General features: G+C 46.9%; 1 protein-coding gene across 1 annotated transcript in view; it reads right to left on the bottom strand.

Moving 5' to 3' along the window:
• Nucleotides 1-3,604: 3,604 nt before the first annotated feature.
• Nucleotides 3,605-16,151, bottom strand: part of LOC125944038 (uncharacterized) — a 35,599-nt gene continuing 23,052 nt past the window's right edge. The window contains exons 2-4 of the mRNA XM_049663775.1: nt 6,282-6,425; nt 4,144-5,025; nt 3,605-4,029 (exon numbers count right to left, since the gene is read on the bottom strand). Of these exons, the coding sequence (XP_049519732.1) occupies nt 3,605-4,029; nt 4,144-5,025; nt 6,282-6,425 (1,451 nt within the window). The remainder of the gene's footprint in view (nt 4,030-4,143; nt 5,026-6,281; nt 6,426-16,151) is intronic.

Consider the following 16,151-nt stretch of genomic DNA (forward strand, 5'->3'; position numbering starts at 1 on the left):
TATGGCCGCGAACTATGCACCACACTCGACACCATTTTGCCGTATCGTCCGGACGTCTCCGAATTCAGCCCAGTTTCTGAAATGGCTCAATATGCTGAAGAGTGTCGTCAGCTGGCCCGCTCATTTACTTCGGACAACCAAGCATTCCAGAAAGATCGCCATGACCGCAATCTAACAAGCTTTCGCCGTCGGCTCCCTCGTATGGCTACGCATACCGATTCATTCCCCTGGCTTGACTCCCAAGTTTGCCCCGTAGTAACAAGACCCTTATCGCGTCATCGAGTGCCTATCTTCCGTCACCTATGTTATTGAGCTGGTCAACCCAACCTCAGTCGGATAAACCGTGGACAGAGTCTCAGTGGTCGTGTGTTTCGGAGTGCGCTGCGTTGAAGCAATCGCAAACATTAGCCGCATTGCAAATGACGAGCAAGCGCGTAAGTGTGGTGGTGCTACGTCACTACGCGGCATTAAAAATATATATTTCCATGTTTTACAATGCCGTCGTGAAATGACGCACTGGTCTGACAGTGTTGCATTCTTTAAGAGAGGTCCGGCACCCATCTTGCTTACAATATAAGTAAGGCTTCGTGTAATATTGGCCCTTTGATCTAGCTGCAAAGCAAAGTTGGACAACGAGCACTCGTAGACATGCGTAGACATCTTCTTCAGAAAATATGGCTTCAAGCTGGAGGCTGTGTTGTTAGCATAACTTGCACTACGACAACAGTTCATCTTGAGTGCAGTAATTTCACTATTTTAGCATTTTGAAACGACCTTAGAAATAAATATGAGCCATAATATTTCTAAGCCGTTTGCGTAACACGAACAAAAATTTGTCTTTATAGACGCCATACTGGCATACTGAACGACTCCATTTGCAAAAATCTAGGGAAATCTAGAAATTTTTTTTATCCGAGTTTGGCCGAAACTGGCTTCGGAGGTTGGTAGCGCTGCGTCTACGTAACATCCCGTGATCGGCCTTTGATGGTTTCTGTAAGAAAGCTGTAGAGTTCAGACCTCCAGACTGTATAGTTAGTCCACGGAGGAAGAAAATAAACTAGGAGGGAACATTGCGTCCCGCTGCCAGCCTTCGCTAATCCCTCGCCCTGATGCCATATCCTTCACCTTTTCTTTCTCTGAATGTCTACTACACACGTGGCCCTGCTGGTCGGATTCGGTGCAGTATTGCTAGGTTCCAGGTAGGTTTTAAGGGTCACGCACTTAGCGTTCTGTGCACGTTTTCTCCCGATGTGCTTGCGGAATTTCTGCCGTTTATAGCCAAGCATAACACTTGTCATCTTCGTTGCAACGTGGGAGTGCGGCTGCGGCACGTTGCTGTATCACCTCCTTTTTTGGGAAGCGCATGCGCGCTGAACTCGGCGGTCGTGGCTGTGGGAGTCACTAAAACTTACTGCGTCATGTTCACGTTCTAGGCCGACTCTCTTGGTTTCAATTGTGCTGTGTAATGTTCCCTCCTAGCTCTTTCCTTCCTCCTTGAGTTACTCCTTTGGGAAAGAACTCGTACGAAACGTTGTGCTTCTTTGTTTCCTGCGATTCCAAGGACGTCACTGTGAAAGAGGGAAATCCTTAATGAATACAACTATGACCAGAAGTAGTGTGACTAGTGGTTCTCGTAGACTGCAAATGAATCTTAACTTGCCTGTGATATACTACCAGCATAAATTCAAATGCGAACAAGTCCAATGCTACTATGGTGCGTTGCTCCATTTCAAGATTGACCTGCATTCGTAACAGTAGCTTATTTCAAGCTCCGAAATGCGCACTTGCGACTAAATTAGGCTTAGAAACTGGCTACGAACTGGCGGAAAGTTGCACGGCTATGTGATTACGCGTAACATTTTTTTCGATGAGTTGTTTTTTGTGTCTTAATTCCTCCTGATTTTATGACTGATGTGTCATGTGTACATGCCTACGAAGGCATGTAAGCTGAAGCGAGAAATGTCTTTGGAACAGCAAGAGCCTTTCATTTTGAAAGAATTTCTTTTAAACAGTGACTTTTACTAGAATACCACGAATAAGTTTAACACTTTCATGTTGAAGTATCAGGTTAGAACGTCGCCTTAATAAGGAAGCAGTTATCCATCAAATTCGTGAAAATGTATGTGGTATTTTTGCAGTGTGACCACGGTCCATTCATCGCATTTTTTACTGCTAAGCTCAGGTTACAAATAACATAAAAATTGATTAATGAACCAATGGTGCTAAAGGGCTGTGAAGGAATGATCATGAGATCGTCTGTTTTTTATTCTATTACCATATAATGGATATTTGTCAAAATTTTTCACGACAATCAAGGGGCAACTAGTTATGTGTCGGAAAAAATACGTACATGAAGCCCCCATTTTCTTTTAAAATTGGTTCAACCTAGTCCCCGCAGGAAATGGCTACAAGCGAATTCTGTCAGTAAATATTGTTCAAGTGCCTCCATCAAAAGTTACGGCAAATGTTTCGAGTTTCATGTAAGACCCTAAGGTCTCGACCGAGTTAAGGCAGCACCTTTTGAATTATGTGTGTGTGTGTGTGTTTGCCATTCGCTTGTGACATCTTTTGCACTCTTCCCTTCATGTAAGATAGCATATGATTTGCATCTATACAGCAACGAAGCAGCTGTCATCTATACGCAGCATATCTGAAGTAAGCCTAATGTAAGTTAGGAGAAATTATCGAGCCTTGTGTACCGTGGCTGTAGTAGCGACAACTCCGCCGGTTTTAATCGTTCATGTTCATTGATCATTCAGTGAACATGATGGTGATGATGATTGTATTTTATTGGCGCAAGGACATCTAAGGCCAAAGAGCGCCAGGGCCTGTGTCTTGGTTTAACAAATTGTGAGTTTAAAACTATGATTTAAAATAAAGGCTGTAAAGAGGCCTACGCGTAAGATAGATGTATATAGATATTAGTGCATCGATTTTAAAATAATTAGATAATTTAGTGAACAAAACGTGCACGACACAACAAAATGATAAATGTAACTGGTATATGGTAAGTACTTGTGTATTTGACATTGTAGAGTTAAATTAAATTGTGGTGTTTTACGTGCCAAACCCACAATCTGATTATGAGGCACGCCATAGTGGGGGACTCCGGAAATTTGGACCACCTGGGGTTTTTAACGTGCACCTAAATCTAAGTACGCGGGCGTTTTTCGCATTTCGCCCCCATAGTTGATATTGTAGATTTCTTTGTATAGTGAGTACCAATATTTATTGTAAGTATGGCCTATCATTTTCACTTTCTTAACTGTATACACAGTGACCGTTAACTATACAGTGACCGTTGTACGCTGCCAATGTAAGGATCTTGAGGGATCCAGCCGAGTTACCTAGAACAGCTTTTAGCCATGTAAACTTTTCCAGACTCTCTGGAGAAATAAAGCTTGAACTTGAACTAAAAATACTCTTAATTTCTCTTAATCTGTGCTTGGCTTGCTTACTACCAATATGTACTGCCTTGCCGCACAATGGATGCTGCTGTTAAGTAGGATGCAGACAGCCTAGAGAGAGTCGTACTCATTAAGGAATGTTCCAGCATGTCGACGCATTCATTTTGTTTCCCACGCCGAGTGGAGACTCCAATGTATTACTCACCTATTAACGCTGTTCCACCCAGACTAAGTGGCAGTGTGATGATTCCGGTAATGCCCCAGCAAAAGGACAATGCATGAACGCCAAGAGAGTCACTCAGGAGCACGGGCTTCATAGCTACAGCGCAGCCAGTGGTCAGTCCCGTAGCCACCGCAGCTGCAACAACGTCGCTGAAAGATACGGCGTGTGGCATGGCGATGAGACCAACTGAAGCTCCCAGCAGGCACAGAGCCGCTAGGAGGCTGCGGCGAAGACGTAGCAGATCCCAGAAGAAGGGTAGAGCCATACGGCCTGCCATTTCCGCAGTGGCAACATAGGTAACGATAAGTAGGGCCACTTTTTTTTCGGCGCCCTTGTCCAAAGCGTAGTCAAGCACTGTCGCTTCGAAAGTGTTTGAGAGGTATTCGGCATAGCCGAATGCTACAATAAGGAGATAAAGGACCGGATTCCTTAAAAGACTACAAATACTGCTGGTGTGTCTGTCGATTACTGCGATTTGCGGGTAAGCGTGGTGTTCGCTGTCCAACGTGTTACTTGAACCACTGCTTTCTGCATTGCACCTGTTGTCCGTCGCTCCTTCAGCGGAGCGTTGTGGCTGCAAGCCTGTGTGAGGACGATTACGTGTGTCAGCGCATCTTTCATTGCTGGGATACACTGAAGGTAAAATGGTGAAAATGGAAGAATTGCACTGTCTGTGAAAAACAACTTGTTCCACCGGGTAGCTTGGGGTCGGCTCGCACAGAACGACTCTGGCTAGTCCAGTGTCCTCTTTGGTGTAAAAGGTGTTGACCTTATGTGCAGAAGATGGTACTTTCAGGACATCAGAAGAGTTGAGGCTCGAAAAGCTGCAGGAGCTGTTTAAGGTATGAGATGAGTTATACTTTGCATTAGAGCAATCAGAGCTAGCTGTTCCGCGCACTGCCTGACAGTCCTTGTTCACTGTCAGTCCTATTTCAGGAACAACTTCGTTATTTGAGGCAGTAGCCGCACAACTGGCTCTCCCTACGTGAGAGTCGCCATAGTTTTTCGGTGTCGCGCTCGTAGTCGTTATGGGAAAATTCTTCTTATTCTGAATATATTTTTGCTTTGTTTCCTTGGGAACAATGCCGGTATGTCGGTTATCCAGAATGCTTTGCTTTGCGTTGCACGCAGCTTTGTTTCGGCAATTGATGTTAACTGGCCGGGGATTATGCATAAGCATGGCGATAGGAATCATGTTCAGCATCAATGACGACAGAAGCAGCAGGGCACCATGCACGCCATACGATTCAATGGCTTTTGATAGCGGTATTGAAAAAAGAACTGGTGCCAAGGACGTCCCCGTGTACTTGAAACCGCTAGCTGCTGCGCGGTACTTCTCGAAGTAAAGCATTGCATAGATTGACAGGGTAAGAACGCTGATTCCCACAGCTGTGCCTGCATGAGAAGCAGTAAGGAAACAGTAAAACTCAACTTTCTTGTCTTCCACCTGTCGTAATAGGAGCGACAATTTCTATCTCGATCACACGAAAGTAATAATTAACCTCATTCAAAGCTGTCAGGGAGTTTTGCGGCATATCCGAGGTAATAAATATTCTCATATGATTTCATTTTGCTCAGTCTCCAGTAGTGTGTTTTCTACTATATTTACGCTTTAGAGCACGAGCAGCGCGTGAAGCAGTGAACTTCTGAAGATGGACCATTGTACAAATAATGGTGACTGTCTAATGTACTAGGGCATTCACGACGGGAGTAACGTTTTCTCGTGCCGAAGTTCAAACCAGTTTCGAGTACAGCTAATCGTTAAGTCCTCCGATAGATCGCTGGACGACTTGACACGGTATGGCTCTTTTCAATAATGGACAGCCTGAGCCCTTGCTGAATGATACGCGCAAATGTACATTAGAGCATGCTTTCTTCGTCTGGTGCAACGCATGCAGCTGCAGTACTTGTCTCACGATGCTATGTCACCTGACTACCGCAACAACCCTACGTCTACTTTGTTAGCATTACACTTTTGTAATAATCAAACACCCCTTCCACGCGACTGGTACTCAAGATTCTGTGTTTAGAAACTCATAACCTATAAATTCGTCTACTGTCACTCGTTCTCCCACACCACTGTCCCTTCTGGTAACGCGAACAAAACCAATTGCAGCACTGAAGGTTTCTTTTTTATGTAAAGGTTTCTTTTTATCCCCAACAGAAGCCAAATTTTGCGAATTTTGTGTGCTTATCGCAAGAGTCGCGTCAACTTACATTGAGTATCTTACGCACAACTGCGCTATGCATATGCTCACACTGTCATACGTCTTGATATCATGTACAGTTATCCCGATAGTTAGGCATACTAGTATTAAGTTTCCTTAGGCTGCTACGATGCTTGGTGGAATCTGTGATAGGGCATAACGTGCCTAATTACACCGTTCATCAGTTTTCTGATACAGTTAGGTGGCTTGACTCGTGAATGGTAACATCTGCTGAATGTGTGAGCATTTCAGGAAGGTACAAGATGAAATAGTCGCACTGTAATTTAATGTCATGCTTGGGTACCTAGTTTCCTAAGCATTGAAAAAAAAAACACTCCCAAAACAGGCTGCTTGTGTTCACGTATAAGCTGGAGGTAAGAAGGTGAATTTTGCAACCTTCCTCAGCCTTGAGGAAAATAAGAACCGTATGCTATTTGCACTAACCGCTCATAAATCCAACAGTGACGCACATCCACGTTATATTGGGTGCAAAGAAAGCGGCAATTAGAGCAACGAAGTTCAGGACGCTGCCGGTGAGGGCGATCTGATATATGGATAGCTTCTTTTGCAGAAGAGCCACGAAGAATCCTGCAAAGGAATTGATTTCACAGATACAGAACATTTCCTCTGTGCCAGAAGATGCGATACAACATTATACTCAAGTCGGCAAAATGTTTTTCAAAAAAACCTAACGAAGGCAGGCAGCCTGCGAGGACCTGCCAGCTGTAACAGCAGCTCAAACCTTTCGATCCTGTGCAGACGTTATCATTTTTTGCAGCTCATATAATTATTTGTCCAACAGAAGCCGAAGTTGAGTTGGCCTTTCTTGACACTACTTCCGGTTCACTGCTCGCATGATGTTTTGAAGTCCATGTAGTGCACAACGCTCACTGTTGCTAGGTGTCTCTGCAATGCTGTTGCGCGTGAAATCGTGTTTGCTTTACTAGGTCTTTATCGAGTATTGACTGTAAGGGGCTCGCAATGCGTGGCCAGTGAGCATTCTTTCAGGTAGCTATCCATTTTGTCTCGTGTTATTTCTCATTGCCTTGGGCCTACATACGGCTTTAAATAATATATAGTTAAAGAAAGCAAAATAACTCATATAACAATACTTGATGAAAGTAATTACGATTTCTTTAGGAGCCCAAGAAAAAGACTTCTCTGTCATGGATCTCTACAAAGCTCAAGCACGTGGTTTTCTTCCCTTAATGGCTTCTACACACGTTCACACGTGAAGGTTTGAGGCACTCTCACGTGCAATAAACTCCTGAAGAATTGTATATGAATAATATTAGCGATTCATTATCATTATTATTATATGATTAGAGATATAAATAAGTAAATCGATTTCCTTGACTTTGCAGTTATTTAAGACCATCATCGTCGTTTTTGATGTGGAGAAATAGAGGCTTTCCAATTTTGCAGGCAAGTTGAATAAGCGTCCGCCGACCGTATAGAGCCAATTTTTGTAGGGTACTTCTTCTTGTAGGGTAACAGTAGGGCCATCTCTACTGTTAGCTTCAAAAGGCCTTCATATTTTAAATACATATTGGGATTGCGTTATGTCTTGGTACATGTGTGCTCTTCTTAGTCCTCAGCGCTAGTTTTCTCTGCAATGGTAGCTGCAGTGTAATAAGATCTGTCAGATATCGGTGCTCTCTTAGGCTTCTTTACATTAACTCTTTGTTGTTGTTGAGAAGTGCGTGGAGGTTGCATTAACGGAGGTAGTTTTAACGCTCGTTACAGTCATAAGTTACTTACCACTGTCGTTGAAAAGAAAAGTGTAGAATCATTGTATTCTACCGGTGCTAACATATGGGACAGAAACTTGGTGGTTAACAAAGAATCTCGAGGACAAGTTCTTCTTCTTCTTTCTGGGGTTTTACGTGCCAAAACCAGTTCTGATTATGAGGCACGCCGTAGTGGAGGGCTCCGGATTAATTTTGACCACCTGGGGTTCATTAACGTGCACTACAACGCAAGCACACGAGCGTTTTTGCATTCCGCCTCCATCGAAATGCGGCCGCCGCGGCCGGGATTCGATCCCGCAACCTCGTGTTCAGCAGCGCAACGCCTTAGCTAACTGAGCAACCACGGCGGGTGATGACAAGTTAAGGGCCGCACAAAGAGCGATAGAATGAAAAATCTTAGGCCTAACGTTAAGAGACAGGAAGATAGCGGTGTGGATCAGAGAACAAACGGGGATAGCCGATATCCTAGTTGACATTAAGCAGAAGAAATGGAGCTGAGCAGGCCATGTAATGCATAGGATGAAGAACCGGTGGACCATTAGAGTTACAGAATGGATACCAAGAGAAGGGAAGCGCAGTCGAGGACGGCAGAAAACTAGGTGGGGGATGAAGTTAGGAAATCTGCAGGTGCATGTTGGAATCAGCTAGCGCAAGACAGGGTTAATTGGAGATCACAGGGAGAGGCCTTCGTCCGGCAGTGGACATAAATAGGCTGATGATGATGACAGTCGTAAGACATCGATATGTGATGAAAGAAACTGCAGTGCAGACACATTTTTAACGCACAGGTTACTAGCACAAGGCAGGGTTGTGATCTACAGCTTGTGTAACATGAGTTAAAAGAGCGTGCCGAGGGCCTACTGGCACATACTCGTACTCAAGAAGTATATCAAGGATGTACTCGGTAAACACTGGACAGAGTGCGTAAGCGCAAGCGCGCGACACACACACACGGAATGGCAGGGGACAAGCGTTTCTTTCCAGTTCTTCTTTGCAGAGTGTGTTTGCGATTACTATATCGAGTTCATGTAGTACCAGTGTAATTTATCCAAAAGCTTCCCGTATGGGTGATCGCATGGCCTTGGGATACACAAAGGACTGTAATATGAGCGAAAGAGAACGTTTTTCATTTTTCCTGCGAAGCTGTCGATGGCTAGGACCCTGGGATTTATTCATGGCGTAACGACTACAGAAACGAATGGTGGCCCGATCCCGGTTGCAGTGCAGGGCAGAGCAATGGCTCATACCCCCGTAAGCAAGCGAAAACGCGATGGTTCGTACCCCCGACAGGCAGAGGCTACAAGCACTCAATAAAGTGAAGCGAACAGCACATACCTTCTTTGGAATCATGCCTACAACATAGAAGGTAGACGTTTCAATAAAGAAAAAACTCAAGACAAGCATCCGAATGATGATAAGGTGCTCCTGATAACGATACGAAGCACGTAGCGCTCCCTCCATACGTTTCCCGGTAAAGATTACTGTTGCGCAAGCTGCCGCTGCAATAGCAGGTTGCGACGTGAGGAGTGACGTCCCTAGCCTTTCGTATATAATATAACTAGCCTAGAAACGGATTACATTACTACCATTACTCTAAAATAGCATTAGTTCAATAACTGTAACGCCATAAAGCATTGCATACCCACCTCAGCAATTGTAGTGGTTGTTTTCAACAGCTTCGCTGGACGTCTACTTTCGTAGGACCGGGATGGCGAGCCAAGTTTTTGGTGAACAATCTGACAAATAAAGACTTGATAACAAGGCCACATTAACTATGCAACATACCAGATGTGTCCCAAAGCTTCCTGCAGTGAGTCAGAAAAAAAGTGGAGGATGGTATAGCAGCGCCACTGTCTCGCTCTCGCCACTCGAAAGGACCCGTTTGATCCCTAGTACGAACCGGACTGCTGTATGACAAGCCAGAATTTACGCGGGCACTATTTGTGCAATGCATGTGGCGAACGGGAGAGAAGTCGCGGAACAAGGAGAGGAAAGAAGAAAGAGAAGCCAAGGCCAAGAAATGGCCTATGAACAAAGCGTAGATCTGTCATGTTGAATGTGTTTTCTGATAGCCATGAAATTGTGCGCGGCGAGACCTCAGAATGATTGTGTGCGCCGCGTGGGAACATATTTGTCAAGAGGGGCGCTGGATCCTACGTACACCACGATAATCTCCATGCGCTATCTGTTTTGGTAGCGCGTAATGTTTTGACATTCAGTTATATCTCGGCGCCGGAATGACTTCCCTGTTTGCCAGCTTTACCTCTTTCCGACTTTATTTTCATTCCCCACATGCAAATTGGTGCTCAGGGGGCAGCATTCAACGTATCTGACAACTCAAAATGCTACGAAATTGTTGTTGAAGAACTTAGTAGGAGAGGACTTCCAAGGATACAGCAAGCAATGGAACCAGAGATGTAACCAGCCCATTGTATCCAATGGGGAGTATTTTTAAGTCTCATCACACTGACGTATAAACATTTGTGAAAAGAAAAAAAAACATTCCGCTAAATGTACTGCACGAACTGTCGAACAGACTTCGTATGCTGCATAAATTATTTTGGGATCTAAATTTATAACGGCCCAAATGAAGCGAAATCTCTACCTGTTTCCTCGCCTGGCTTCAAGCTGCGCAGCCGGCACTCATAGCGACAAGGCAATGAAAGCGAGAGGCCATACCAGCTATCCCAGTAAACAAGTTGTTCCCAACACCAAATCGGGAACTGCTAGCGTTGGTCATAGCGGCCGCCCGATTTGATTCATCGCCGACACTTCAATAGTTTTCGTTGCTTCCTGGGTAACCGCATTTCCTCGGGTAAATATTTTTGAGCTCCCTTATGGTGTCCTAATTCCAATCGTCTTTGGCAATATTTGATCTATTGCAACAGCGACCACTTAGGGTTTTCACTTCGCGCTTTGTCCACTTAACCAACACCCAGTTCACTGCCGTGTCGACTATCTCTTCAGACCTTTCTACTACCTCAACCACTCGGCTGTGCTTTCTTCCTTCGATACGTATTCTGTCCCCGTCATTCATCACCGCATATTTCCTTAGAGCACCACGCAGTCCTGCTTATCTCTAGGTTCTATAATCGGGCACAACTTTAGAAGACAGGAGAGGCCCCGCCCAGATGACCGAAGCGCAGCAACCAATTGCCTTCGCGACAAAAGAAATAGTCCTGCTCAAAAAATTGTGACTGCTTCTAAAACGCGTATTTCTCGGTATAAATAAAATTTGTGTATCTTGATGAGTGGTTTGGTAAAACTGTCATGATGTAAATGGCTACAGCACATACGGGATCGCGAGAGAAAATTAACTCCGTGCCTTCTACAACGCTGTGCGTCGTCTGCTACGGAGCAAGATCGACGGCACCGGGCGCGTAAGTATAACGCAGTCGCTGGCTTAATAGCATAAGATTCATATATAATTTTTGTGTGTTTTCACAAAATTATTTTAACACGAAAGTGTTTTATTCCGGGGTCCACCAAGACTTCACTGACGTATTTCCGTCACGGAAATACGTCATAGAACATAATACAAAGAAAGAAACCAGAAGAAAAAGTTCCATAAACATGCAAAATTTAGGAATCGAACCCACGACCTCTCGGTCCGCGACGATAGATCGCCGAGCGTTTAACCCATTGCGCCACAAACGCATTTGCAGAGAGCTACACAGACGCGCCTTATATATCTAACACTCCTCCGTGTACCCGCGCTCTTGCTCGGGGCGGTGCCGCCGCCTACGAGCAGAAAAGAGAAGTACTGCATTATGACACTAAAGCCCGGGATACATGGAGCGAACTTTCTCGACGAACTTCACGCGTCAAGTAACGACGCGGCGACACGACGCAGGATGTTTGCTGTGTTGCAATACATGCGGCGAACGCCGCCGCGCGTTGGCCGCCGTGTTGGCGGCGGTCCCGGCCGCCCGCTTCGAACTGAATTTGGCGTTGTCCTTGTAGAATTCACTTAGTTGGAAGCAAATGACTGCGTAAACGGCTTTCGCTTAGTCTCAGGCCGCTTCGACGACAGAGTATTATGGATAACCTTGAGTAGTTTTCGAGATCGCTTCTCGTTTCGAACGCGTCTAAGCCTAGCGAAAGAAATATCCGATGCCAGCGCCATCTATCGGGGAAGTCGGGAGATAGGCATGACGACAGCATGTGGCCTCTGAGATCAGAAGATTTCTGTTGAAGGTTGTTGTAGAGAGCTTGCACTGCTTGTCTGTTTCCTCGCAGATCAGCGGATATGGGATGTACAAATACAACGCGATTCCTGAGAGATCATACTAGGAACTACTCAATCGGTGCAGAGACATGCAGACACGGCAACACCAACGCGATTGCAGACGACGCGAAAAGGCGCGCGCGCGCGAAACACCAGCATGCATTGCGACCGGAACTAGTGCCTCCTGATTGGCTATCGTCCACCGCTGCGCGCTAGACGCTTCCGGCGGCGGCGTTCACCCGACGAAAATGTTTGGACAGGCAGATCGGCTGCGGACGGCAAATTTCTTGACGCCGGCCGTCGGACGTTCGCCGCCCGACGAAGTTCTTCGCTCGGACGCCGGTTATTCGCTTCATGTATTCCGGCCTTAACGCGCACCGACAGTGAACGCTTCGGTGGTCTCAGCACTACGACGCCTCGATGCCAGCATTCGAAGGGACGCTGGCATCAAGAAGCACTACCAACGCCACCTAGGTGGCGTTCACCGTACTCAGCACAGCGGAGCGTGGCCTCCGCAATTAGCTCTGAAAATGTTTCTGAAGTTGATCGCGGAGGCTGCAATTACGACGCGCTGTACGCGCTGATTTGACTCGGTGACGATTCAGTTACGTGCTTTGTCTTGCGCGTTGTATTAGTGTGTCAGTTACGTGCTTCGTCTTTCGCGTTGTGCTAGCGTGTGCAGCGTAGTGCAGCTTCCATATGCACGACGGTTGCTCATGGTCATCGACGTTGGTAGTCGTGATGGAGGAGACGTGCCACCAGGCGTCAGCGTGGGTGCATCAACGCCTAAGGGCGCTTTAGCCACAAAACAGCAATAGACATTATATATCAATGTGCAATAAACATTACACTACTTCTGTGAAGACACGTTTCACTTTCGTGTTCTATACCGATTCCTATATAAGAGGGATCAACCACATTTTTCTAAAGTGTGTTAGGCTTATCTTTAATTACTATTTTTTTCTCTTTTTCTGCGGTTGCGAACCTGCAATCTCGTGAGTTCCCGCACGTTCGCGCACAGCATTCCGTGCCAGTTTTCCGCCACGGAGCCCAGCGAGGTGACGTCGGAACACGATCCTTTGTTGCCGAACGAGCCTTGTGTCGCCTAGATGACCACACCACCAAGGAGCCTCGGCAAGAACAAGAGCGGCCACATGCTGAACTGCGATTCACGCAACATGAATTTCCACTGCTACACGTTTTGCCGTAACAGGGAGCCTGAACGCAGCGTGGAGAACACGAGCAAGTTTGTCGCCGACATGCTCGGTGTCACCGAAAGGACTGTGTTCAGGGTGAGGGAGGAAGTTAAAGCTTGGTATTTTTCGGGTGGCAAACTGACAACGCCCTTGCGAAAGCGCCCACGCATAGCGGAGGAGAGAAAACGCAGCGCGAAATTTGACAGCTTCACGTTGAGCGCTGAGGTCATATGTGCACGATTTCTTTCGCCGCAACGAGATACCGACGGTCGAGAAGATAAATACAAAGTTCTCGGAGCGTATGGAACTCCCATCACTAAGGCGGTGTACTGTGCGTCGGCTGCTTGCCGAGATCGGCTTCACGCACGAAAAGAGAAGCCGCAACTCGCTGCTTGTCGACCGGGATGACGTCACCGATTGGCGGAATTGCTACCTCCGTGACGTGGAGTGCTACCGGTCGGAAGGTCGAAAGATCTCCTACCTGGACGAGACATGGATGACGGCGGGACACACTCGGTCGATCGTGTGGAGAGACACTCTGGTGCAGAAGCGCGGACGCCTGTTCGCTCGAGCAAATGACCTGTCGACGGGTCGAAAACAACTTTCTGGGAATGGTCAGCGCCTGATCGGGACGCACATCGGCAGCGAGGATGGCTTCGTCGACGGCAGCTTGGATGTATTCCGAGGCCAAAAGACAGGCGACTATGACGTGGAAATGGACGGCAATCGCTTCGAGGGCTGGTTCAATGACGTTCTGCAGAAGTTACCAGCTGGTAGCGTCATAATTATAGACAATGCACCTTACCATAGCCGGCGAGAACAGAAATTGCCGACGACGGCCTGGAAGAAGGAAAAGATACAGGAGTGGCTCACAAGCAAGAACATCACCTACGGTGAAAGGATGATAAAGAAGCAGCTGGTTGAGCTGGTGGCATCTGTAGAGTCACGGTTTCTGAGCTACATCATAGACAACGCAGCTATAGGGGCCGGTTGCATTGTACTCAGGCTCCCGCCATACCACTGCGAATTTAATCGCATTGAGCTTGTGTAGGCCAAGGTCCAAAATGGCATCGCTGTGGACAACATAGACTTCAAGCTGTCCATGGTAGACGCCATCTTGAGGGAGGCAATCAAACACATAACGGCGGAAGACTGGCGGAAGAGCATTCAGCAGGTGATGGATTTGGGGGCAAAGTTCAGACTTGACACGTCTGGGAGTGAGCACATTCAACCCATCATCATCTAGCTGGCTGAATATCACACTGAAAAAAGCGACTCTGACTGCGAGCTGTCTGGAATTGAACCACTCGACGAAGCATAACGGCTTCTTATTAACGAAAGAAAAGCCGTTTTTAGGGTTACCAAAATTTTGCCGGTGCGTTCGCAACAACCAACCATCGACTCCGCGACCTTTCATATAAATAAGCAGTTCCATTTATGACTTATTCCTTATAATAGAAGCTCAATTCTGATAAGCAACGTCCCGCACGCATCGTGCTCGGTTTAAGAAGTGGGATAGAAACACGTTTAAATGCTGGCATATCTGAATTGAAACACAATTGTTAACCCTGATTATCGTTGGCGGGCTCAAAATCCTCATTCGGGCAGCCACCATCGAGTTTGACGGGCCCCATGGTGAAATAACAGTAGTCAAGGCACGCTTCACGGCACTGTTAGCAGTCTGCACTGAAAATCGCAGTAATGTCATAGCCAATGTTGCTGAAATAGCAGTAGTCAACATGAAATTGACAGCCACTGTTAGCAACTTGCATGCCAAAGCACATTCATGTGGTTGCATTATTTCTTTTGGTTATCTGACTGAGACAAGTAATGCGAATAAGAGAACAAATATAAAACATCATCAGCTTAGTGAGGCCCGAAATGCTCATTCAGGCAGCCACCATCGAGTTTGACGTGCCCCATACTGAAATAGCTGTATTCAGAGCACGATTTATGGCTGCGTTAGCAGTCTGCACTGAAAATTGGAGTCTTGTTCTTAATTTATTGAGCAGTCCTCCGACGCACAGGATAGGCAACCAACCTAGAACTCGGTGGCGAACGTAACGAAAAGATCATGCCGAAGCTCCGAGATTGTCAACAAGTTCATCAGATCCCTCGGAACATGCATCCAGAACACTATCGAGGCAGACGGCTCGCCAGGGTAAACGCCATCAGACACAAGCACCGTAACGACCCGCAGGCGCGCTACGTGGACGCAGCCAAGTATCCGGGCCGAAACGCCTTCGCCATCAGCGTCACAGACTACAAGAGGACGACACTGTCGTTGGCGACAATTCTCGCCAAACGCGTGGACACAGCAGAGGAGGCCTCTATAGCACTCGCTACCCATACAAGTGAGGATGCCATAGTGGTCTTCACCGACTCTCAAACAGCGGCACGCAACTACATGAAGGGCAAGATCTCCATCAAAGCGATGAACATACTGGAACGTGGCGACATTCTTCCCCCCTATACCTGCATCATGTGGGTTCCGGGACACGAGGGACTCGAGGGGAATGAAGCGGCACACACCGCGGCCCGCGCAAGCGTCAACCAGGCCTCCCCGCACGAGATTCTCGACATGTCCCACACACCCAAATCAGCGGAGGAAGCGGAAACAATGCCGCTGACTTACCAAGCACTACTGCAGCACTATCGGCTTGGACGCAGTGTATACCCTCCAAAACATCCAAAACTAACTAGAAATGAAGGCACCGCCTACAGGGGACTCCAGAGCAATACCTTCACCCAAGGAAGCTTACTGCATCATTTCCACCCAATGCTATACAGGTACACCTTTCCACACTGCATCGTGCCAGACAACCTGGCGCACCTCCTACTGCAATGCAAGCACATCCTACTGCAATGCATGCAAGCATCGCAGCGACACAACCAGTAGCAGCAGACGCAGACCCAACCCTCCTCGCTGAAACGTGGGAGGCTGCGATCTCCAAGCCGGACCTGGTCGACCAGCGCGAACTCGTCGCCAGGGCCCGCAGGGCGATCTAAGCCAGAGGGTTCCTGGAATAAGGGACCCTCCCACCTCGACTGACAAGTAACGCGAATGCAAGCACAATTATTAACGTGAATAACTTTGCTAGCATTTTTTGTCATATTTACGTACCGGAAAAAGGCTCAG

This window comes from Dermacentor silvarum, chromosome 3, assembly GCF_013339745.2.
Source record: "Dermacentor silvarum isolate Dsil-2018 chromosome 3, BIME_Dsil_1.4, whole genome shotgun sequence".
Taxonomy (NCBI): Eukaryota; Metazoa; Arthropoda; class Arachnida; order Ixodida; family Ixodidae; genus Dermacentor; species Dermacentor silvarum.